Genomic DNA, 27,413 nt, shown 5'->3' on the forward strand with positions numbered 1-27,413 from the left:
CATCAGTCCTGGTGCCTATTAATCAGCAGACTCTCAAACAAACAATTATTATGCCATGCGCGATACCAAGTGATGGGAATCTAAGAGAGACACTGCCAGCCCTGCCCTCATGGAGCACACACTTCAGTGGGGAAGTTATAAATGAAATGATTACATGTATCACAAGGTCTAGAAGTAGGCTAGGTGTATTACTGGCATTTATAATAAAATAGGGTTAACCTAGCCCACAACTTAGATCCAATATATATGTAGCAATGAAATACTGTTTCATGTCACATATTTAACCTCAAAAAGGCATTCCAAGATTCTGCCTACTATAACAGTAAAATAGATTAAAAGCATCCATTTAAATGGTACTTGATCATTTTCTATGTCTTTTTCATATACATTACCCTATTTAATGTTCACAATAACTGTGATAGAGGTCAGTCAGTTATAATTATCTTCTTTTGAAAGATGAAGGAGCTGAAGCTCTGAGAATTTAAATTGTTTGTCTACAGGCATGAAATGAGTTAGTAATGTAGGTAGTCCTAGCCTTTTTCTACACCACCTACATCACTAGAGGTCTGATCTGAGCTAAATATAGTAAAACTGCTTACCCGACAGCACTAGGCATTTAGTTTGGAGGCAAAAGGAAGAGGGAACAGAACAGCCTCATGCTTATGAAATATTGGATCTGTTTAGGAAGGTCCTGATAAGCACTAGATAATAAATTGTGCTGAAATTCTGTGTGCATATAAAGTTAGGGAATAACCAGAGTGGTATGGGATTATTTTATAACCTTGTCTTGACAGAAATTTTTAAACTGGGTGTATAAATACATTATGTGGTTTGATTTTGATGCTTTTACATTTCGAAATTCTGTTGTTGTTGTTTTCTATTCCCATTCTCAAAATCACTGCCCATCAATGAATCTTACCCACCATTTCCTCTGAGTTTGTTGCTTACTTTAGAAATCTACAGTGTTTCTTCATTGAACAGATTAATTTTAGCTACTCTCTTTCTCCTCTGCCAAAGACTTCTGCCCAGGCACTCCAGAAAACTTTACTCAGCATTCTCTTCCAATTATCTTACTCTCAGCTCTAAGCCCCAATACCAAGATTTCTATTTGAATGACCTCTTCCTAGAATGCAAAATTGTCAACCTTTATAAAAGCTTCATTCATTTAACTTTCCTCTATTTCTTAGAAAATCAGTAGAGAATTCCATCCAATATGCAACCCTGAATTTGATGCCTTACTAAACGAACTCTCTCTGTTGCTCTCATAGAGTGCAATGAGTTTATTTTTTCCAATTTTTGTTTGACGTCAACAAATGTCTGGCTCTATTAATATTGACTATTTTACATTATGTTTTTTAATGAGCCAGCACCTGGCATAATGTCACATAATAGCACATTTGACATTTTCAAGTAACATCATCGTCTTGTTACAAATATTACATATCTAATCTCTTTCCCCTCCCATTGTACCTGCAAATGTTTTTTCTATTAATTAAAAATTGCCACGAATACATGTCAACTACCAAGTGATTAAGACAGAAGAGAAAAGCATACAGCCTCATTTATATATTTGTGTTTATGTGTTAATTCTCTTATTCTTCAGAACTGTGAACTGGTGATGTATGGAGGACACTGTCAAACTTTGGTTATGTGGCAACATGCCAGGTCCCGTGCTAAGCGTTTGTTGTATTCTATTTTATGTTACCTTCTTATCAACTCCACAAATAATTAGTTTGCAATATGACTCTCGGTCTAAAAAAACAATGAAGATCAAAGGCACACTTAAAAAAAAAGTTATGAGAAACATCTTTGTGAAAAATGAAAGACACTTACGGGAACCAGGAATTTTTTAATCTCTTCCAAAGCATGACTCATTCGTGAATAAGCTTCCCCAGGTGGAGCAAACACTTCAATTAATACATGAAGTTCATCACTCAAGTGGGCATATTTGGCTTCCCCACTCTTCCTTAATTCTTCTTCCTGTGAAAGAGGTTATTTTTAGAAATACAAATACACCCATTTTGCATTGATTTAACATTTCCTGAGAATATGACAAAAGGGCATAATCTAAGCAAATTTTCCATAAGTAGAAACCCTTTGAGAAATAAAAACCTGGTACAAGCCATTTAAAGATTTTAAAGCCATTTTTGAGTGTTTGAATGATTTTTTTAAGAAGCTGGCATAATTATCATCTACAATGGATTTTAATCAGCTAAATGAAAATGCTAAACCCCTGAAAAGAAGTTACAGAAATGCCATTAACTTTTCAGTGTACACTAGTACATTGAGGAGGAAAAGGACGGTTTTTGTGTCTGATGAGTAATATTTTGCAGATAATAAACTAAAGATGATCCCAGTTCTTTAAGAAAACAAGAACTTTCAGGGCGCTTGGGTGGTTCAGTCGGTTAAGCACCCAGGGCATGATCCCAAGGTCCTGAGATCGAGTCCCATGTTGGGCTCCCAGCTCCGCAGAGAGTCTGCTTCTCTCACTCTCCCTCTCTGCCCCTCCCCCCTGCTTGTGTGCTCTCTCTTTAGCTCTCTCTCAAATAAATAAACAAAATCTTAAAAAAAAAATAAAAAGAAAACAAGAACTTTCTAGCTATTTTTTGAGAAGCAGTGAAAAGGTTACTTGTTCTCCATTAAAGTATGCAAAACCAAGGCTTATCTTCCAGCCTAGGCACCGCCTGGCCCAGTGTGTCATCCAGCTTCACACCCACATCTTCTCTGTCATTTGCTGCCTCATTTTGGTCAACAGGAGTATGTTAAAGGGATGGCAGTTAAGCATTATTTTGGCATTGATTCTGCATGAGCTATGTACCCTCAGCTTAACGAACAATAGATCAGATTTTTCGTAGTACTGTACCCAAGCAATTACTGTGGTCTGATGAATTCAGCACAGGTGCAGAGCAAATCAGTACATGATCTATATACTTTGCTAATGAGTGCCTATCATCTCTAATCGCACAATAACCTTGCACATTATTCACAACTCAGATTAGGAAACTGAGTTTAAAATACGTCAAGTAGTTTCAGCAAAGTTGGGATTCAAACCCAGCTCATTTTGCAACCATTTTTGCATTTGTCTAGGGTTTTCATGGATGCAAAATTCAGTTAAAATAGTAACACAAATAATATTGATTAATGTTTTACTCTTCCAGTAAACCAGTCGTTGTTTCACTAAATTTCAAAGGATAAAAATTAAATGACAAAGTCATTTTTAGTTTTATTTGGGGATTGATTAGAAAAGTAACATGAATAGAATTCAACTGGATAAATAAAAGCAAATTTGCTATTGATTTCCTGTAAGTTAACGATATGATGCATATTAATGTGCTTATCTGATAGAAATGTCCATCGTTTCAATACATGAAGGATCCATCAAAGAGACTGGAAGGTGCGCCCGCTTTTCTGTCCATCCCCATCTACTCAAATCTCTCTAACAGCAATACCTTTCAGCCTGGTAATCTGCTCTCCACGTCCCTAAGCATACTTTCCATCCCTAACTAGGAGTTTTTACTTAAAAGGGTTTTCTTAATGCCCATTTCTCAGCTGAGGGAGAAGCAGCACTTGCCTCAACATCTAGGCACTCACAGGGTGTAGAAAACATTTCGTTCCTCTTTGGGTTCTGCTGCGAGGCAACCCGCCCCTTATCTCTGGGGTCGCCTTCATTTGCATCTAAGTGCTCAGGGGGTTAAATCAGAGGATTCTTCATATCGCCCCTTTCTCCATACTTCCTGAGCTGATTTCCCACTGGTTATAAAGGGCTACTTGCCAGCCAGATTTTATAGTGTCTGCGTGCTATGAAGTATGGCATTCAAATAGAAATTATAATATTTATTTTAAAGATTTTCAAATAAAATGAGCCTGAGTAGATATCTCAGCAGTTGGGCCACTAGGCTGATGTCATGGATAAAATGCAGGTTGCTATTTAAAAATACATTTGCCTCTCCCCTCCCCCATCATCCTTTATATAAGCAGATGAGGAAACTCAGGTCTTTGGATATTAAGCAACTTCCTGGAGGTCACCTGTTAGTCAGGATTCCAGCCAGGACCCAGTAAAGTAGGTGTTAGCTGTGACAAAGACTTTAAAGGAGAGAAGTTAAAACAGCAGAACCTATCGTGAGCTGCTACTGGTTTTTCTCAAAAGTAAACTTCATATCTTCAACCGTGTCTTATACTCGAAATCCCATATTGGGGTATTTTTGACAGAGCAAAAGTTCCTAGGCCTTCGTTTCTTCCTGGGAAACTTAGATAATAATAGTGAGGTCTCAGGATTTTGTGAATTTTGAGAAAAGTGAAGAACGTTTTGTGTTCTAAAAATGCTACACAAATTTATTATAGTAATAAATATTACTTCTTACGTTCTCAAGTAGCATTTTAAAATAATGCCTGGCTGTTTCAACAGAGACCAAATTAAGCGTGACTCAAACGTGACAAAGAGTTCTATCTTTCTGAAATTAAAGTCCAAGCTGTAAGTAGCCAGAGGAGCAGGCGGTTCTTCTCCGCACTATCCAGAGCTCCTGGTTCCTCCTCTCTTAACTCCAGTGCCCCCAAGGATGTTGTTCTCATGTGTGTTGATGAAGGAGGCTGTCTACCATTACTTCTAAATCCCACTCCAGGGGCAAGGGAAAGACGATGTAGACAGCAAAAAGCTTATTTCAAGGATATATAGCAGAGGTTTCATACATCATCTCTGCTCACAACTCTTTGGCAAAAATGCAGTCACATGCAGTGACCCTGGATACAATGGAAGCTATAAATGTGGTTTCAGACTGAGCAGCCATGAGATTCAATGTGAGGGTTTCATTCATGACAGAAACAAGTGAAAATCGATACTGGATGACAACAAGCTGTCTTTGCAGCCAGTCCTCACTTAGGGCTGGTTAAAATCATACCTATTTATTAGATCTAATTTTGGTGAATAGCTAGCCATTGTCTGCCAGAACGTCCAGATTTTATTTTCAAAAACAATACTACACCCCCAGTTGGATTTGTAACATAAAGCTGCAAGTTTCATTTGAATATGAGCAGACATCACAGCCATCCTAAATAGCACCAGTGTCCAGAAACCAGTACGTACATTTATACTAATTTAATACAATCTCATGAGGTATTTCTTACACAAGAGTTCCAAATATATTTTGGGGAAAAAAAGTTTATCTTTGCAGTAAATTCATTATTTGATAAGCTCATTATGAATGGGGCAGTAAGTGGTGTTTTCGTGTTTCTGCCCAATTATCTTTTGCGTGTTTTATAACAAAGATCATAGTACATGGGCTGGTTACACTAGGTAGAACAGGGGACATAACAGCAAGACGAGTAAAGAAAAAGATTAAGAAATTAGAAATGCTAGAGAAAAATCTTGGGTATAAACTGACATGAGTGGGTCCAGAGTTACCAGTACAGAAGACCAGGTCTCCATCTAATAAAAGCACAGAAAAGGGCACAGGGACTAAATCAAAAGAATGTAAGATCCACACACTAGAAGGTGAATCAGCTTGATGTGATTTAGAATTCAGCTTAAAAGACTGCACATTCAGCTGATATTATTTAATCTTCCATGAAAAAGGTACATCTATTCCACTGAGGATAATTACTTTAACCATTGACCTTCCGAACACGATTTGTGGTGTTCAGCTATTACAAAGGAATCATGAGCTAATTATTTCAAGTGCAATTATTAGTTGCTAAACATGAGAAATTCAAAACAAAGTCATTACAAATATCGAATCTAGTTTTACATATCCCCAAACGTTCTATTCCCGTGTTGTACCCTAAGGTAAAATATAAGTAAAACATATCAGTTTTTTACTGGTTATTTTATAGAGAATAGCACAGCAGGAAGTAGAGTCTAATTTGAATTGCATTCATGTGTTTAATTGTTAAAAGGATTTTTAAGAAAACTTTCTCTTAGGAATTATCATTTGTATTTTATCTTCCACAAAAGAATGCTTCTGACTTGGAAATAATTTGACAATTAGAAAAGTTTCCTCTTAATTCAGAATAGCATGTTCATTGAAGAAAACTTGAAAAAAAAATCCCCCAAAGTACAAATATTTTAAAAAATAACAACCACACAATTCAAGACACACTATTAGCATTTTCAGTGTATTTTCTTCAAGTATCTTTTTTACAGTAATAGTAATGGAATTAAAATCATAATTTTAATATTGCTTCTTAGGTTATGGGTATGCAAAGTACTTTGCATGGGCTATCTAATGTTGTATGCACAACTATGTTCCATGCTACATAATGCTATTTCCTTCATTTTACGGATGAGGGGACTGGTACACAGAAAGAAACTTGTCCAGGATTACACAGACTATAAATCATGGCGTTGGGTTAGAATCCAGGTAATCTCATAGCAGGTCAAGTTCTTAGTCACTATGGGTATGTACTGGTATAAGTATGTTAAATGTAAAAAAAAAAAAAAAAAAAAAAAAATTTTCTACATCCAGATTTCCCCATGGATATGTCTGTCTAGTTTCTGGAATATCACGGCCAGTGGTCTCTCAGCAATTTCCTGGTATTCAGTCGCATGTAGCACTGTGCCGTCCAGGGTATCCTACAGCAGATAACAGGTCCTTATGCACCACACACATTTACTGTGAATTTCTTCTCCCCTCTCCCAAAATGTTCTGATTCCTTGGTATCGGTATGCTTATCAGTGCTGGGTGAAACTATTATTTTCAAGGTTCTCACTACTTATCTCCTACTTTATGAAGAACTTACCTAAAAATGCTAGTGATCTCATATCCCATTGTTTATGCCTAACCCTCTGTTTGCAACCATCCATTCCAAACAAGCCATTCATCCAAAGTTTTTAAGGTGGAGCTCAGATTAGTTTGCACAATTTCTCATGGATACTAATGCTGTATTCCTAAAACAAAAGTACCTCATGAAGGGTCATTCTCTATTTTCCTGCATAGTTTGTCCAACAGCAGGGGCAGGGTGGTTGGGACCCTCTGTACCCTCATTCTATTCTGGAGTAAAGACTTAGTCAGCTTACAACTGGGTATTTCATTTTAGTTCAGATGACTGAAGACAGATTCCCCAAAATAGGACATGGGTGTTGTGGTCCTGAGTCCAGCCTTTTGCTCCCTGGATTTGCCAACTGCCAGATGTAATGTAAAACTCAAAATGTCTTAAAATACCCTAAAATATCCACTCTTAAAATCATTTATGGGTGACAGAGACTTCATTTAAAATATCAGAGGGGCACAAAGCAAAGAGGTCACATTGATAATCTCATTACAGACAACTCAAAAATTCCTCATACTCTTGTCACAAGACTTTCCCTGCTTCATTACACACTTTCAATTTTTTTTCTTTTCTGTCTCTAATGTTTGTATTACTCTTTCCTCCCACGTGAAATTTCCTAGGAAATTTCAAATTATTTTCACCTCTATTAGACAGAGTAATTTAGTTATTGAGTGATAATTCCCAAGCTTACAAGTCCAGCTTATTATGGAGCTCAGTGAAATAAAGGGCATACCAGTTAACTGACCCTACTATCCTTAGAAGTCACAGTGGTGATCACCATTTGTTACTTGTAATGACCCTTGGGAATCTGTCTCCGTGTCTGTCTGTCTGTCTCTCTCCCACACACACACATGCATGCAAATATAGTGCTCTTTAAAGTGGGACTCTAGTGAAAGAAAATGTTTCCATTTTGTTAAATTAAGAAGAGTGGTCACTCGCTCTGGGCAATTTTCTAAAAAAAAAAAAATATGTTATAAATTGTTCACAATATGATGTAAACCATGCATTCCTCCTTTGTGCTACTCCAGATTTGGGGTTATTTTGTCCCTCCAGTATCTCCTGAAAAGCATCCATTACCAGCAGAGAGAATAGCCGAGTAACTGAGTTGATGTCCTAGCCATCATTTTTAAACATCTATGCATTCACCTAGATGTATATATGTGATATCATATATTGGTTATATTGTCTTCTCTTAAATATTTAATTACAGGAGAAGTAGTCTTTACTCTCAACCACTGAACCAACTCACCAGATTTGCCAAGTATATTCCCCCATAAAATAGTTAAGCTAATGTCCAAGATAATCTTACTGTTCAAGATCCTACTGCCTAATCTTTATAAACCATGAGTCAGTGGTATTTGTTCCCAAATTTGTTTATACCTATTGGATTTGTTATTGTTATTGTATTTTATTATATTTTTATAATTCCCCTTTCAACTTTTTAAAAATTATCAAATAACTTTCAGACCAAAATCATGTAGGTTAAGAGAGATTTTACTGTTTCAAAAATTGCTTCTGTAGTTACATTAACTTAATTATGATTTTGCTCCTAGATCAATTACAGCATCATCATTCTATTTCATAATTTATCTTTATACACATCTGTTTCATCATTTTCTCAGATCCCAAATTATTCTTCATATATAAGTGTACCCAATAGAACATGAGGAAGATAACAAATTCTTGTTGAATTAATTACTTAAGGGTAAAAATCATGCTGCATTTTTCTTCCAACATCAAACCATGTCTTTACTGCTTATGCTAAGGTTTTCTTTAAATGCTCAACCATTTATTGTCCTGAGACCTTGGAATGGAGTGATCTATATTTACTAATATGACTTTACTTTTAGCTTAGGAAAAATATTTCCAAATTATTATTACATTTAGTATGTCTCCGATTAAATGAATAACAATGTGTAGATCTTATATATGTATATTCAACGCTATTTTATTTTGTAAGCAAATAATTATGCAATTGCAGTTTACACTATATCAAGTATTCTGTTATTATAAGCATATAGTCTGTGTAAGTAAGTAAAACAGAAGCTTATAACTCGAAAGAGTATTGTGATGTTACTCATAAACAAGTTAGAATAAGCCAATTTTTTACAACAGTGCCTCCTCTCTAGACCCTTCTTATGGCTCGCTTCCTTATTGTATAATGGGACTGGCAGTTGGTAATCTCTACACCCAACATGGTGCTCGAACTCACCGCCTGCAATCAAGAGTTACATGCTCTTCCAACTGAGCCAGCCAGGTGCCCCAGGGATTGGCGGATGGATTAGTTCTTTCTAGACTATTCGATTTCAGGAGAATCAATAGCTGTATAAGTACAGTGCTTATTCTTTGCTTCCAAAAATTAATCTTAGCGACCTTTAGAGTCCAGAAAGAAGATTCCAATGATACAAAACTTTACAGTAATATTTTATCAACAACTGCTACCACCATAGAGACTGAAATGATTTTTTGTATTATTTTCTATGTATAGGAACAAATATTTCAAAAATCCTGAAAACAAATACCAACCACTGCTTTTCCTTTTTCTTTTTTTAGAGAGGAGGAGAGAAAGAGAGAGAGGGAGAGAGAGAATCTTAAGCAGGATCCATTCCCAGCACATGAGCCCAAGTCAGGGCTCGATCTCATGATCCTGAAATCATGCCCTGAGTGGAAATCAAGAGTCGGACGCTTAACCAACAGAGCCACCCAGCTGTCCCCAAACCACTATTTTTCTGTAGACACTTTTATGTAGCCCTAGGTTCAGGAAAGCACATTGAGCCAGGACATAGGACACAGAAGGTGCCAAGTGTAATGTCTCTTTCCAGCCAGGGCTCCTCCACTAACTGCAAATTTTAGCAGATATTTTGCTGTTGTGGTTTTCTTCATATGCAAAAAAAGAGAAAGTTACTGGAAAGGTAATTTTCAAATTGTGCTTTATGGAGCCCTGAGGGTTCCAGAAAGGTGTGTCTCATAGACAATCTTAATGCAAAATGAGGATTCTTTTTCATCCCATTCAACCTTATCAACTCAATTTAGACCTGTTCATGTATAAAAATTTGGGGTAAGAGGATATTGTTCCACAAGCTCACTAAACAAAACGATAGACAACGTTAGGTATGTTGATATCTAAGCTTTCTCAAAGCTTTAACATTTCATAACTCACCCTATGACTTCCCTTCACAGTTATCCTCATCCTGCTACCGAGGACTTCAGTAGTAGAAAATGCCCCTTTCCAAGTAGAGTATCTTCTAAGATACATTACAAGGAAAATTCAAAATTAAAAATGGAAACTATACATGTTACACTTTGAGCACCTACAGTGAGTGTTTTATGCACATTATGTCATTTAATTTCATAGAACCCTTACTCCTTATTGGAAGCAGCTGAGGGTAATGAAAAGTGAAAAAAAAAAAGATTTTGGAGTCAGAAAGACCTAAATTTGAATTAACAGCTCTGATATTTATTAACTATAGTGTAGAAGAAAGGTACTATTTTTTTTTAAGATTTTATTTATTTATTTGAGAAAGAGAGAAAGACAGCCAGTGAGAGAGTTCCACAAGTGGGGAAGTAGGAGAGGAAGAAGTAGGCTCCCAGCAGAGCAGGGAGCCTGATGCGGGGCTCAATCCCAGGACCCTGGACCCCAGGACCCCAGGCAGATGCTTAACGACTGAGCCACCCAGGCGCCCCACTAAATTTTTTTTGAAATTTGGTTTCTTCATCTACAAAATAAGGAAACTCTAGGTCTCTCATGTAAAGCTGCAATGGACATAAATCCCAAGTACAGTGCCTGGCACACTATAAACATTCAGAAAAAGTTAAAGATTTTTTTCTCAGAGTAGCTAAGTAACTTGGTTGCAATTATTCAGTGTATAAGAGATTTGAATTTAGTCGGCCTGACTCTAAAGCTCACTCTTATGTTAATGGATGTTTTTTACGAACATTAAATTCACTTGAAAGAATACAATTATAAAAGTTTCAAATTAACCGTTGCTTTATGTAAGCAAGAATACATTGGTTGAATACTGGTTTACTTATTAAGTTAATTTAAATGTGTAACTTTAAGAGAATGTATATTTGAAAATGACTCTAGGCCAAAGAGCTCATGAGTCTTAGAAAGATAAGGAAAAAATAACATCATTCCATGTACTTCCTTGAATTTTAACTTACAAATGAATCACAAATTTATTGTCTACAGTATGTCACATGGACCATATATCATTGAAAGACCACATATCATAATAGGTAACAGACCAGGTTCTGCTCATGCCAGGGTTAAAATCCCAGCTTTTCCAATTAATGGTGTAAAACATGGGCATGTGACCTTACTATTTCAGCCTTTGAATTCCTTCTTGTAAAATAATGATAGTAATAACAAAGTAAGCACTAATCAATTATGACTATTGCTAAATATTATGCTAAATATCCAGGATTCAAAACAATATTCAAAATTCTATATAAATCGAAAGAGTTAACGTATTCAAAAATCCCGATTATTCTCCCAGGAGTAGTTCTTTCAGTGACAGGAATTAAAAAAAAAAAAAAAAAAAAAGTTGAAAACATATGATATAGAGTACATGCAAGTTTTATACTGTGGTTTTTACTTTAGCAATTATTTTTGTCATATTTTATCCTCAGAGTTATAATTTACTAGAGTGCTTTTTGCAGGCTTTTTCTTCTTAATGCCCCAGGGAACTTTCTTTTAACATAAATCTTCTTTAGAAATAAATAAGTCTATTGTCTGCACAGCTTTCTCCATCAAGAAGTTCAAATAAACACACATTTATTATTTATACCTTGGCCTGAATGGGATTTGTCTGAATTGTCAACTTAAAAGCATTTTTAAATACACATATGTGGAAATTCTTTTATGCCAGTGCAAATTAGTTGTCCAAAATTTATGCACGCAAAGGGTTTTTATACAAACGGATGCACATAAATACATGGTAGAGAAGCAATGGCTTGATCCTGAAGAGCGCCTCAGGTTTTTGTCGCCTTCACTTGCAAATTGCTGCCCCCTTGTATTGAAAGTGGCAAGAACTCTTCCTGGTTAGAGCTCTCCACAGTCCAAATGGTCAGCTATGAGGAGGGAATCTTTTCTCTGCACACCCATTCTAACACTTCCTAGTTTCACGAAGGGTGAAGTACCAGAAATAGTGGAACCAAGGATGGTCTTTTCTAAAATAGGTCAGGATTTTAAAAGCATAGAGGTGGGTAGTGCCAGAATACTCCTTATGCTTGAGTTTGGTAGTTGAGGGTTTAGAGGGTATGAACCTCAATTCAGGGAAACAATCAAATCATACAGTCTATGTTACGTCAAGAATGGTCTAACTTCTCAAACTATGAAGGTGTGTTGTTTGAAACAGCGAGTGGAGTGTCTAGATAGAATAAAAGGGTTCTTTCACTATTCAAGGAAAAGAAAGCCATCGATCTTGACCAAATGGAATCTATAAGGTTAACAGATCTTCCTCCTGAACTAACATATGAAAGACTTGTATCACCTTGTTTTATTCAAAAGTCACTTGCTTAGTAATTAGGATCCTCACGAACATTTGTGGGAATAGAACCATTTTGGGAACACAATTATCTAAATATGCTTCTCTAGCCTCTTCTTTTCCAAATCCAGCTGGATGTAAATGGGCTCTATTCAGGATCAGCAGAGGGAATTTTGAAGGGGATGTGAAAGCACTTGGAGAACAGTGTTGGATCCTGGTGGGGAGACACAGAAAGAGGGAGTGGATCCTGGGAAGAGTCTGTCCTCGGAGATCTGTGCACCTTGTTGGGGAAGGATATCAGAGTGTCATGGTTCTCCCTGACCTCGAGAGCTGAGAAGAAACCAAAAAGTAAGTTGGGCCTGCCTTGCCTTTGAGGCTGGGAGAAATCAAGAAAACCAGGGATCAGAGGCCCACTGGGGTGGGAATCCCTGTGTCTTCCACTCACTATTTAAAGAATGTCAGCACTAATTGATTTCAACAACCATATCTAAGTTGACAAATAAAAATAGCATACAATACTAGCAGCCATAGACAAGAAAATCAGGCAGAACATCTCAACATATGCCATTTGAACACATGCCAATTGACTTGCAGGAAGGGAAAGATGAACACTTGAATAAACACATTTTAGGAAGCAGCAAGGGAAATAAAATGCAGACACAAAGATTTTATGTTTTTAAAAGATGTGACTTCTAAGGTAAGAACAAATACAAATTAAAAATAAAAGGCTTTTAAGAGGCTTACTTCTCCCTGTTCAAAATAGATTTCCTTCCCTCTTTGTCACAGCACTTACTTTAGAAAACTTGTGATTTTAAGGTAAGTCCTCTTCTCTTTGAAATGGACATAAATCCTTTTGAAGACTCTGTAGGCCTATTGTTAACTTTATTACCTAGAAATTTATTTCTCAAGGACTTGGAAGCCCTTTCTTTGAAATGTAAGCATCATGATAGATAACACCACTGTCTGCCCATTTCTGTGGGGCTTAGAAGCCTAACTTTGGTGGGTGCCTTGCTCCAAGGTGCAAAACTACCTCCCATCATAAAGATGTAATAAGTTTTGTTTTTCCCTGGGATGAAGCCAACTGGGTAACACTAATTACCCCAATAACCAGGTAAAGTTAGGATGAACTCTATGACAAATGGTACTCTCAAGACCTTTTACTTGAGGATGACTTATTGTTTATGCTGAGAACAAGTATGTAATGGGTTGAATCTACTTGGAAACATAAAAGAGTGAACTTCGTTCTATCTTTTCAATCTCTGAGTGGATTGCCTGTGATGTCCATCACATTCTGGTTTAATGCTTATTCAATAATAAAAGAACTTTCTTTACTACTTTTGTGGAAAGGCTTTCTGAGCTGGGAGAAGATTTTGTTTTAATTGTATTTCCCCAACACCCACTGAAACAAATAGTAACAGATGCTGTTGATACTCTGCCCATCTCCTCCTGTTTTCTTCCTGCATCCAGCATTTATTTATCTTTTTGCCAGAGGGCTTGCTCTGGACAGGAGGGAAAGCCCCATTTATGTATTTAGCAGGGAGAAAATGGCAGGGAATTAACCCCCTCTAGGAGCAGCTCTCAACTATTGACCAGGAGAGTTGGTTTGTAAATACTCCAGCTTGCTTTATCCTTAGACAAGGTAATTAGCATGTTCTCTTTTCTCAGAGTACCTCAATGGGATAAGCTCACAGGCTGAACTTGTTTGAGAAAGCACATTACACAGGTTTCTTTCATTTTCTTATTTTACTTCCTCACTCCTCCAGGAGGGTTTCCAGACATCTCTTTCCAAATAAACATTGCAGAATTAAACCTTGCCACAGTATCTTTTCTAGGGGAACTCAAACCAAAAGTACATTACATTAAGGAGAGGGTGACTGAAATCAGGATTTGGGTCCAGAAAGATCAAATGCCTAGTAAAGCACATGAATAGATAAAGATCATTAAGGAAAAACAGAGAAATGGAGGATAGATCCAGGAAAGCTAGTATGTTAATAAAAGGAATTCCACAAGGAGAAAACAGAACAGGAGGAAGGACAAAAAACCAAACAAATAAATAATAGAAGTAAATTTCCATAGTCTGCAGATGATAAATGTTCACCTAGTTCCATCCTGGATTGAAAAGAAAAAGACCTACATCTAAGGAGTACATGGAAGCAAAAGCCCTGAACTTCAATGAAAACAAAAGTAAGCAAACAACAAAAAACTCTTGCAAGCCTCTAGAACTAGATTTACAAAGGGGAAAAATATAATTGGCAGTGGACTTCTCATTCACAGAATTGTGATTTTAGAACTAAGGGTATGTTCACCAGTAACCCATGGTTATATGGTAAAATGCGTTTTACTGTGCCCTGTGCTAGGTGTTTTATATACATAATTTTATTTATTACTCCAGAAATGATAACAGAGTATTCAATAACCCTTCTCCACACTGGGAGAAGATATAAATGCAGAGTTCCCATGGCCATGGATGCTCATAATATAATAAGGTGATAATTATTATTTTGTAAATTATGACACTCATTATGCTTTTCCAAGCAATACAATATTTAGACTACCCGGGATCAAGACCGCTGAAAAAATTTCACTAATGCAAAAAGACAAGGCTTATTTTCAAGAGGGCTCAGTAGTTTAGAATTCACGTGGACTTAAAAAGTTCTGAATATATGCCGGTTAAAGCAATAAGCAAGGGGCGCCTGGGTGGCTTAGCCGGTTAAGCATCTGACTCTTGTTTTCGGCTCAGGTCATGATCTCAGGGTCATGAGACTGAGCCCCACATTGGGATCTGCGCTCAGTGGGGAGTCTTCTTGAGATTCTCTCTCTCCTCTGCCTCACCCTTCACCCAGATCATACACACTCTCTCTCAAATAAATACATAAATAAAATCTTAAAAGAAAAAAGCAACAGGGACACCTGGGTGGCTCAGTTGGTTAAGTGTCTGCTGTCGGCTCAGGTCATGATCCCTGGGTCCTGGAATCAAGCCCCCCATCAGGCTCTCTGCTCAGCAGGGAGTCTGCTTCTGCCCCTCCCACCACCTCCCTGCTTGTGCTCTCTGCTCTCTCTCGTTGTCTCTCTCTTCCTCTCTCAAATAAATAAATAAAATATTTTTAAAAAGCAATAAGTGAAATAGAAGTTGTTTGGCAAGAACATGGGGAAAGATGGAGAACATTTCATAAATCACTTTATTTCACATGCTGATTCTCAGGGTACCTATATCCTGTTTTCCATTTCAAGAAGAGGCAGACTTAAAGATGAAGAGGCTTACTGAAGCCCAAGACTGGCATCTTTTGAATTTGGAATAGGGCCCAGGAAGAAAGGTGTGCTGAAAAGAAGCCCACAAACCAATGAAGAAGTGAAGACAACTCGCGAGCTAGGCAAGAGGATCTCAGCAGAGCCATCTTTACCCAGCTAGATACTGCCAGAATTGCTTCGGAGCCTCATGACGCTTGAAAGGACAAGCTGTCCCTGCCAACCGATAATGGAAAAGCAAATACTAGTGAAGCCTAGTGGGCAGGGAGCAACAAACCAAATGCCTGGTTCTGAAAGAAAATTTAGAGACGGAATATCAGTTTTGGGGAGGACAAATCATGTCTGTAAGGGGATACAACACGGAGATACTGAACGGCTTTGACCGAGGGTGCTTGAGCAGCTCCATCCGGAGAGCAGAAAACAAGAACAACAACCAAAAGGCCACAAAGGTTTCTGAAGAAGTTCCCGTGGAGTCGTAGAGATGCTGCCCACTGGAAATGCAATGGCAGCAGACGGATCAATTTGGCCACTGAAGATATGATATGGAAGACTTTACTCTCAACAAATGCATTATGCTGTTCATCAAGCAGCCAGACTGAGAAGCAAACACCATTAGGACCCATAAAGTGGCTAACCACCGACTAGAATATACCTGGTACCAGTGTGAAAGGGCATCCAAATTTACAGCACAGATTCAAGGTCAATAAATGCCACAACAGAAGAATATTTATTGTTGCCACTTTTAGCTTTCTGAAGAAAGGGTTTCCGGATCATATTAGTTCCTGCTTACAACCTTCTACTGATACCCTATTTACCTAAAATTCAACAATTGCAACATGGCATTGCAGACCTTTCTAACCTGGCTTGGCTTAGCTCATCGGTTTCATCTTCCGGCATCCCCTTTGCAGACACTATTTTCCAATCACTAAAAAACCCTCACCTTTCTCCGAAATCATCATCCTCTTTCAAATCCCGATGGACCTGTGTTTTTCTTGCAAGGTTCAGATCAAATATATTTATCTTGACTCCACACAGCCAGCAATGCAGGAACATGGCTGCATAGAATCTCAACAGTAACATCTCAATAATATTATATAGTAAATATTCGGTATTATATTACTAATATTGATTGAATCCTCCATCAGAATATTTTGTTCCATGGATCCTTTAAACACGGAGTATGTTTTTCTGTAGGCATCTTTCTGTGTGTGTGTGTGTGTGTGTGTGTGTGTGTGTGTGTGTGAGAGAGAGAGAGAGAGAGAGAGAGAGGGAAGGGGCGGGTAGATGAGGGCAGCGTGTACTTACGTGATGCTTCTTAGATCCTATCTAAATGTTAATAAGACGTATAATCTCTATATACTTTTGTATTAATTGTTTTAATCAAATGGCCACTTCAGCTTTCTGTTACATGGATAACAAACGCCTCCCAGGGGAATGAGGGACAGGAACTTGATCTTCTGGATATAGTACGACCTTACCACATGATTTTTTTCCTTTTCTGTCCTTCACTCTGTCTTAGCAAACATATATGTGATAACGTCTCAGAGGAAAGTGGTAGTGAGTGAAAGTTAATTTTATAAACATATTTTTTTCTGAAGAGTTCATCTCTACTTTGTTTTTACAGACTGGCAGAATGGTCCATCAGTGCTAGAAAATACAAATCCAGCACCACAGACACCCAAAACACGTTAAGGGTTAGAGCATATGGGAGAAAGGCTGTCCTCGCACCCTTCTGTAACTAACTTTCAAGCACAATTGTTTACCAGGAATCTGAACTTGGACATGCGTATCACGTCCAAGCCACTACAAAATTTCCCTTGTGTGAGCAAAGCCCTACTGCAAAACTTTTTTTCTTAAAATTTATGAAATCACTTTTTTGGAGAAAATGTATGGAAGGAAGAGCTATGGACTCGGACTTGGGCTCCTCCTCACACTTTATATTTGCTGGTGCATCTCTTGCCTCATCTCATCCAGAAAAGATCTTTTCCGGGAAGGAACTCCTCCCTTACTAACACTGACATGTGTTATTTTCATGCTATTATGTGAAGATCTTTCATCACCACCTACCTATGTTTAAATGAGGTTTAGATTCCCTCTTTTATCACCCCGGGCAACACACATCTTTGGACGCTGCATAAACAGAAGGGAAAATTGGAATCATAGTAGTTTAAAGAACGAGGGTTTGTCCTATAACACCGATAAGATAATGTGTATAAAAATATGAAGAGAGTTTGCAAAGTTTTAATCCAGTCTCTTCTTAGCACGGCCCCCTCCTGCCATTGCTACTCCAACAGCACGTGTACGTCTGACAGTGGCCCTCAGCAGTGATAGATACGTCCAGAGAACACAGGTCAAGGACAGGAGGGCTATGACTGCCCTCCACTCCTCCAACCACAAAAAACCACATACATTGTTTTCTGAAGTGAGGGTATATATTCGACTGTCTTGCTGCCCTGGTGCTAACATTGCTACTTAAGATTCTGCGGGGAGAGGGGAAGAAAGAAAAAATATACATTGACTATCCACAATGTGCTGGAACTATACTAAGGATTTATTCACTTATGATCTATTTAAACCTCACAGTGGGCTAATATTATCTGCATTTTGACTTTTTTTTTTTTTAGATTTTTTTTTTTTTTAATTTATATATTTGACAGAGAGAGACAGCCAGCGAGAGAGGGAACACAAGCAGGGGGAGTGGGAGAGGAAGAAGCAGGCTCCCAGCGGAGGAGCCCGATGTGGGACTCGATCCCGGAATGCCGGGATCACGCCCTGAGCCGAAGGCAGATGCCTAACGACTGTGCTACCCAGGCGCCCCTGCATTTTGACTTTTAAGGAAACAAAGGATTCTTTGAATAAGCCAGACAAAATTTTAGAAAATGAACTGACTCAAAACATTTGGCTCAATGATAACTATTAAGCCCACACTGATAATTATATCTTATCCCATATCACAACAATAAGCAAGGCAAGCCTGAGGCTAGATTCTGACCTCTAGGTGTTTTGCTGTTTACCTCACAGCCAGCTACTGGAGGAACAAGCTAGCAGGAAGCAATGGCTTTCAGGGAACAAGAAACTTCTTAGTGTCCTGAAGGAAAATTACCAGGTAAGTTACAAGTTCCTGCACTGTGCGGTCATAGGAATATTAATAAGACCTTCTAATAAGGAATTCTAACGAGGCCTTAATTTTCAAGAATTCTTCACTCTGCAAAGAGGAGTTTTCCAAGGGTATAGCCACCCCTGTCTTAAAGATCCTGTTTAGGACTTTAGGACAAGGGATTGATAGTGAACTACTTTTATTCTAGATACTGCCTCTGGTAAAAGAAAATCTAATCATTCTCCTTTCGAAACAAACTGATTTTTTCTGAAAAATAAGCATCTGGAAAGATTGCAGTGATAGTTGTGCTCTAAATAATTCCTAACATATATGTTGATTTACCTAGTAAACATTTAAAATGCATCTTCATGAGACGACACCGCTATCCGAGTTTTCCGGGTAGACTCTGACCTTAGAGAGCTCATTGCTGACGTGGAGAGATAAAGCATCTATACGAAATAATTCTGGTAAGTGATAGAAGTCAGAAGAAAAGTTATGTGAGTTTACTCCTGGGCATATGTATTCATTCACCAATATTTACTGAGCCCCTTTGCTGCAGGAGCACAGTTCCAATGAAGGACACGGTGGGAACCAAGGCCTGTCTGCTCACTGAGCTCACATTTTAGTGGAAGAAGTCAAATAATGAAAGATGTAAAAATCATATATATATATATATATATATATATATATATATACATATATATATACACACATATATAAAGACACACAAATATATGCTATATATTACATTATTATATACACACATGTAATATATGTGTGATATATATTATAAGTGCTATATAATATATATATTATAAGTGTAATATACACATTGTAAGTGCTATAAATGAAAACAAAAGACTAGGGTGGGAGAACAAGGAGGGAAGAGAATTATCTGGATAGGGTGAGTTCAAAGCGCTTCTCTGAGCTTCGTGCTGAGTAATGAGAAGGTGCTTGCCTGCATAGAGCCGAAGGGAAGGTCAGTAGGCAGTATTGTGGGCCAAGTAAAGAATGAGAGAAAACGCCTTCAAGCAGGAAAATTTTGGCATGTGTGAGGAGCAGAAAGAAGGCCAGTGTTGCTTAAACATAGAGAATAAAGTGCAAAGTGGAGGCAAATGAGATGCGAAGTGGAAGACACAACAACTAACACAGAGATTTGTAGAGCACGGTAAAAACTAAAAGCAGGAGAGAGATTTTTGAAGTGCGTATGTACATGTCTCTTTGGGGGAGGGGAGGCTTTGTCCTTGAATTTTGTGAAAGTAGTCAGATACAATGGACAGTTACAATTAATTGAGAAAGAAGATTGGAATGGTGGTAATTGTTCAGTTTTGAAAGGGTAAAATTGTTAGTATCTCAAAATATTAGAAAAAGAGTAATTCGAACTCGAAGTGACTATTTTTGCTTTACTTTTCAACACACTTAATGTCTCCTTTCATAATCTACAAAGTATTATGGAAGAGGTGTTGGTTCAGCTGGGCTTTCAGGAGGGCTGGGATTTGCAAATGACAAGGGAGTCACTTGAGAAGAAGCACTATCATGATTGCAATCTCATTTCCGTTTGCCTTGGGAGAGACCAGGTTTGCAACATTGTCTTTGCCCAATGGTTAATAGAAAGTCCTTTCATCTCAAGTGTTCAGGTTTGGACAGTAACTTAGATGGTCAGCCTTAATCACCAGCATGGGCACAGAGGCAGGAAAGCGCGCATTTGCGTCAGGAAGGGCAAAAACTCCTGCCAAGGCTCGCCAGGTGAGTGTGCAAGGAGTGCAACAAGATGTCACGTGTTAGAGTTAGGCTGAAACTGAATGTAGAGGTCCTGTAGGAATCACTGGGGAATTGGACTTTAATTCTCTAACCTAGGGGGATATGTGAGGAGGGTAATGCTAATTAGCACCATGGTGCAGAAGAAGGAAATCAGCAGGCAATTTACAAAATTCTGTATCTGTCTTGTGTTAAGTTGACTCACCACCACTTTCCCCACCAATTATCTATCTGTGAGTAGAGAGATGCCTTAAATCCATGTCTTCCAAACTCTCCTAGTACATTGGGCTTTAGCAATTGCTTCATTTGAAACAAGAAAACCTGCTGTTTGTGAAAGATACATTAGTCTATAGACGTCCGTCAATGCATACTAGCTTAAGATACTTAGAGGTTGCCTAATAAGATTGGTTAAAAAAGAAAGGAGACAAAGGAATTGAGCACAAGTATAATTATTTCTGGGCATATGATGCCTCAATTGGCTATGTAAACAGTTTTTTAAAGATCACTTTTAAAAGCAATACTATCATGTTTAATCTGCTTACAGGACAGATGTTAAAAATGTTTTAATGCCTTATAAAATGGTATCTGTGATTTAGGATGAAATTTTCAATTAGAGATTCAGAAAGTTCTGTGTCACAGGTAATTTACATGAGAATGAAAATGATGTGCTAAGAAAAGCTTTTAGATGACCCCCAAATTGGCTAGTGAAGATACTGGTGTCAAGACTCTGATAAGACACTATATATATGAAACGAGTAGGAAAAATCACTATTTAAATATATCTCTGTATCCAATTTAGTTTTATGCTATAAGTGGATATTTGGCTATTGTATCTATTTTCCTAAATGTCTTTATAATCAGGTTTGCTAAAAATCTCTACACACTACCCCCCTCTGGCTTCTTATTAGAAAACTATTCTCTTGATATTTTGAATTGTATTATATCAAAGAATGGTTGGTAGACCACAAAATGCAAATGTTTTCCCTTTGAAAAAGTAACTTTTTCCAATCCAAGTGACCCCTATTTCTTATAAAGTTCTCTAAATTGAGTTGAAATCTAGAAATTAAACTTCTATCCACTACTTATTTTTACTGTTTTGAGTCACATAGAACTTTAGTATCTCTTCAGGGAGCCTGAATTGGTTAAGCAACCGACTCTTGATTTCGGCTCAGGTCATGATCTCTGGGTGGTGAGATCAAGCCCCACATCAGGCTCAGGTTGGGCGTGGAGCCTACCTAAGATTCTCTTTCTCCCTCTCTGTCTGCACCCCTGTCCCTGCACCCTCTCATGTGCTCACAAAAAAAAAAAAGAAAAAAAAAAAAAGAAAAAAAAGAACTTTAGTATCTCTTCTTTATGATAGTCTTTTAATCTTAAAGTAAATAAACATGCACACTTTTTTTTCTTTTTTTTTTTTTTTTTTGAGAGAAACAGCACAAGCAGGCCAGGATAGGGAGGGGCACAGAGGGAATCTTAAGCAGGCTCCATGTGCCTTGTGGAGCTGAATGCGGGTCTCGATCTCACCACCCTGAGATCGTGACCAGAGCTGAAATCAAGAGTCAGATGCTTAACCAACTGAGCCACCCAGGGGCCCCAGTACACACATATTTTTAAGCCAAAACATCTCCATCATCTGTTTTCTAAGCTGAACAATGTTTCTGTGCCTGTCACTATGCTGGACTCATTCTGATGAATTCTAGTTTGCTAATATTCCTCTTAAACTATATCTTTTAAAACTCTCTACAATTTTTTTTTTTTTTTTGGTATTATTTTATCACAGCAGAGAGAAACTAATTATCATCCTATTGGTCCTGGGTGAAAAGGTCCATAAATACCAGCTAAGATAGGCTGGGCCGCCCTTGACTCCTCTTGAATTGGTAGTTGACAGACACCTCCAGAACTATCGCACATGTATAGCTGAATGTTCAGAAGTAACATCACTGACGGTTTGAAATTAGCTGTTAAAATATTTGATCGAAAGAATCTGTCAAATGCAGTACCTCATGCAAGTGTATCCATTTACCTGTTTGTCCCAAACATTTCATCCAAGCTCTCTTTCTTGCAAATTTTGTGAGCATGATATTGACATACCCGTCTAATCCACTGGTAAAATTATCTTGCCTCAATTTAGGACCTTCCAATTTAACACCAATCTGTTAAATTAGCACTCTGAGGGTTCAACTTACTATGAATCCTCCTAATCCTCAATCAAGCCCTTTAGGGTATAATTAGAGACAACATGTAGCACTGACTCTGGAGGATGTTTTCTCAAAGCTTTCTCCCAACTAACTCCCAACCCAGGCTATATGTTCTTTTCCTAAGCTCTAATGACATTTAGTTGCCATGACCCAAAGATGAAGAGTACTCTTCCACAAGACATGCATAGTATTAGACAGGAGACGAATGACTACAGCACATTCAGGAGGCATTAGGTATTCCAAAAACTGCCTGCGAAAAATGCTTTGGACACAGAAATCAGAGCCTAAAATCATCTATAATCAATATGTTTGGTTTACTAAAGTTTGACAAAGTAACTCAAACAGTTTGAAGCTATAGTAATCATAATTCATTTTAAAACTAAATTATAGCTGTAAATTAACTTCAGTTTAATTAATGTGCATACAGTGGCACTAGAAATGAAGTATATTTTCTCTTCAATATATTAAACTCAAAACCTGAATGAAGGAGACCCATTGAAAATGTTAAAGCATTCTAAAAGGCCATGATTAAAGTAAAAATTCATTAAAGCAGTTTAACTGAGGCAATTTTAATGAGTGAAAAGCAATTGGATTAATTCAATGAATAAGTATTTCAAAGAACTATTTTGTAATCATACTTCATTGACAAAATTTTACCCATAATATATTTGTTGCTGTTCCTTATGCTCCTGAAAGGAGTCTAGTCAAAAATTTCTGGAAGTCACCCAATTCCCTCTAGCAAAAATAAATTTTTGTTTTAAATAATACTTAATTTCCTCTCTATTTTATGAATAAAACCAAGTGGGCCAAACATGCCAAATTTGACAAGGGTTTCTTTCCCAGAATGGAAAATTAATTTCTTTGATGACTTTTATTTTTTGAGGTCATGGTATTAAACCAAATTATATTTATAGAAATTCGAGAAAACATTGTTTTGGTCATCTTTACTGTCATATTGTTCAATGTACTTGGTTTGTGTGTCTTTTTTTTTTTTTTTAAAGATTTTATTTATTTATTTATTTGACAGAGAGAGACAGCCAGTGAGAGAGGGAACACAAGCAGGGAGAGTGGTAGAGGAAGAAGCAGGCTCCCAGCATAGGAGCCTGATGTGGGGCTCGATCCCAGGACTCCAGGATCACGCCCTGAGCCGAAGGCAGACGCCCAACGACTGCACCACCCAGGCGCCCTGGTTTGTGTGTCTTATCTTTTGTCTCGTGCTTTCCAAATTCATGCCAAGAATTAAACAAGCCACCTCGGTTCTAAAGGAAATAAAAATTTAGGTGCCATCTGAAATTAATCTGTAGACTACAGGATAAAATCGACATCCTTTTCCTCCACTTGACACCTCCAACGCAAAACTCACCTCAAAATCATACCAATCGCTATTTACTCATGTAAGTATAGTTTTATCCTTTCTTTAGATATAAACATATATGCACATGTTTATTTTTTAACTATATCTAAGCAGCTATAGACTTAGTCATTTTTCCAAAATCTAGGTTTCTTTTTTTTTTTTAAGATTTTATTTATTTATTTGACAGAGAGAGAGCACAAGCAGGGGGAGCGGCAGAGGGTGAAGTAGGCTCCCCACTGAGCAGGGAGCCTGATGCAGGGCTTGATCTCAGGACCCTGAGATCATGAGCTGAGCCGAAGGCAGACGCTTAACAACTGAGCCACCCAGGCACCCCAAAATCTGTTTCTTTGACTACATCTTCTCATTTATTTTCTTTCTGAACTTCTAACATTTATGCATCTGTACTGACTAAAATTCTTTCTTGCTCTAAGGAGATCAATTTGATCAATTTGAAAGTATTTATTAATTTAAAAAAACAACCTAAACTTATACCTAGAACATGACTGGGCTCATTCACATTAGGGTAAATGGTCACCAATTTCCAGAGTTACCTTTTCCATTACATCAAGATCAATCACCTCCTAGCCAAATAAATGTATTTTTAAATAACTTTTTTTAAAGAGCCTCTAGAAATGCAATATTTCCTTTCTGTATTAGCAAACAAGGAATCTCATAAAAAATCCCAATTAAATGGGCATAGCTACTGAAATTGACATTTATTATGTTAATACTTATGTGTAAATCTCTTCTGTAAATTAAAATGTGGTCAAGCATTATTATTATGAGCAACAATGTTGATATAACTTAAAGATGTTTTCCCTATGCCCCCTTCCTGTTCTCTAGATGCATATTGCATTTATGGACCCAAAAGAATGATCCCTCTTAAATTTCACAATTAGTTCCTAAGTGCTTAAAATTACAAAATTTTTTTTAGTTATTCCACATGATTTTTCAGTCAACTAACTCAAATAAGAAAATAAATCATCAGCCCAAGAAGGTTTTGGTAATACTAAAACAAACTGAATTTTAAAGTCACTTAAGGACAAAATGCTTACTAAATCATGTAAAGTTATATTTTCTTCTTTGAGTTTTTTTCTGTCCTTCAAACTCGCTGTGGTGTCTAGTTGACAAAAACTCTATATTAATAAAATAGAAAACATTATATCTTCATTATCAAAAGCAAAAGCAAAATTAAAGATTAAATGTTCTTTATATTATGATGGAAATCAAAGGACATTACACAAATTATTTTCTTGTTAATAACAAACACAGAAACAAGATAAACATTGAGAAAACTATAGCTGATCCCAAATGGATAGCTGATATAAGTTGTAGTAGAGGTAAGATGTATATAAAAGCTAGAAAGAATTAAAATATCTAGAAAGGAAGTAGCTTTTAATCCTCACTAAAAATATATGATCTATGATTCTAAAGTTTATAAGAATTTTGTTCAATACTATCGAGTCATTGTGTAGCATGGCTTCTGTGCAAATTAATACTTTAAACTATCTTTTAATAAGTAAATGCATCATTTGGACCTAATGATTTGATTCATAATAATTTGCATTTATAGCAGATATGCTTGTGAAATGAGATATCCAGCTTTGAAAGTCCAATTTTATAGGCAGAAATACTGAATGCTAAGAATTAAAAATTGAAAAAAAGGTGCAATTTTTTTAAAGTGGTAGAACTTACGGATTTATAATAAATAAAGAACTTAAGATTTATAATAAATCTTTAAATCCAGTAGGATTTACAACAAAAAATGAAAATAAGAAAATAAATGTGGACTAATGTTTTTAAAGTGCAGGTCTTTGGTCACTGGTTTGTCAAATTGCAGGTCAAGACCCATTACAGGTAAATGACATTATTTTATGGGGTTTCAACTGACACTTAAAAAAGCAAAATAGAATAAATACAATAGAGTAATAATACCAAAGAGCATGTTGTATATTAAGATTTGATAAGGAAGTACACACACATACACACATCTAGTAAGTTATCATCTGATAAAACTCTTGTTCCAATTACACATTATTGTAGTAGTTTCTATTGCTGCTTTAACATATTACCCCAAATTTAGTGGCTTAAGACAATACAAATTTACTCTCTTATAGTTCTTGAGCTCATAAGTCTAAATCAATGTATTGGCAGGCCTATATTCCTTCTGGACACTTCAGGGGAGAAACTTTTTTTTTTCTTTTCCAGTTTCCATTCCTTGGCTTGTGGCTCCTCCTTCCTCCTTTAAAGCTGATCTCCAACCTCTGATTCGATCTTCACATCTCATTCCATCTTTACCTTTACTTTTTCTAACTCTGATTTCCCTATCTTCCTCTTAGAAAGACATTTGTGATTAGATTGGTCCCCATGGATATGCAGCATATCTCTACTTCTTAAGATCCTTAAATTAATTACATCTGCAAAGTCTCTTTTGCCATGTAAGTAAGGTTAACATCCTTACAGGTTCCAGGAGTAAGACATGGACAACTTTAGAAGACAATATTCAGCCTGTCACAATCGTGTGTGTGCTTGTGCTTCTGTGCGCCAAGTCATGATGTAAAACATACTTCTTACTGTGAATTCTGGCTTAAAAATATCAGAAAAACTCCTTTAGATCCAGTGACAGCACACATGGAGCAAAAATGCTACCACCTTCCCAGTTACAGAGCATAGTAAACATCACTCATTGAGCTTAGATTTTTTTTTTTCCTGCTAAGCTCAAATCCAACCTCAGAATCCTTCTCAACATGGATTCCAACAAAATATCAGTTGATTAGACTTGGAATATAAGTGCAAACCTTTTAACCATCCCTCATAATCACCCTGTTGGTAGAAGAATGAGCAACAACAGGCTCAGGAATTAAACTGGAAGACTACTTAATACAAACTTGGTATGGAATAATAGAAGGACAGGAAAGAGAGATAAAAGTATCAAATCAAGCATCATACACATTCGTGAGATTTAATCAGTGTCCTTGTAAATGACCCATTATAGACATAACAATTTTCACTGATTCAAAATTGGGAAAGCATGGTCCTTCAATAGCAAAAATAAAAATGAGTTTTGCTATTATGAAAAACTGTTAAGTTGTCTAAAGTTCTGCAGAAACATGGTCAATTGACATACAAAGAAATAAATTTAAAACAAATTGTCAACAGGAATATTGGTTGGAAAAGTAGCAACATTTATGTATGAAGAATGATGTATGGTGTTTGAGACGCAGGCCTTCTTTTTTGCATCAGTCACAGTATCACTGGAGGAGCTTATGGTGTTTTGGTCACCTTACTTGAGAAGGACAATTTAAATGATTACTGAAATGTAAAAGCAGATGAGCAACTCAAGGGCAAAGTCCTTAAAGAACATGCAAATTAGGTTTCAGCCTAATTAGTGGAGTTAATGGGTCAGTAATTTCTGGTTTAAAGTTTAAAAACCATCAAATATACCAAGAGTTTTATCAACTAGGTAACACAGTATTTTCCATGAATGGAGGATCACTAAGGAAATTATTTCT

At 36.9% G+C, this 27,413-nt stretch overlaps 1 protein-coding gene across 2 annotated transcripts in view; it reads right to left on the minus strand.

The window, feature by feature from the left end:
* Nucleotides 1-27,413, minus strand: part of KHDRBS2 (KH RNA binding domain containing, signal transduction associated 2) — a 540,418-nt gene that overhangs the window by 256,843 nt on the left and 256,162 nt on the right. For both annotated transcript variants that reach the window (XM_044387131.3, XM_057303916.1), the window contains exon 4: nt 1,834-1,980. In XM_044387131.3, coding sequence (XP_044243066.1) covers nt 1,834-1,980 — 147 coding nt within the window. The remainder of the gene's footprint in view (nt 1-1,833; nt 1,981-27,413) is intronic.

The sequence above is a fragment of the Ursus arctos genome, unplaced genomic scaffold (assembly GCF_023065955.2).
Source record: "Ursus arctos isolate Adak ecotype North America unplaced genomic scaffold, UrsArc2.0 scaffold_29, whole genome shotgun sequence".
NCBI classification, from domain to species: Eukaryota; Metazoa; Chordata; class Mammalia; order Carnivora; family Ursidae; genus Ursus; species Ursus arctos.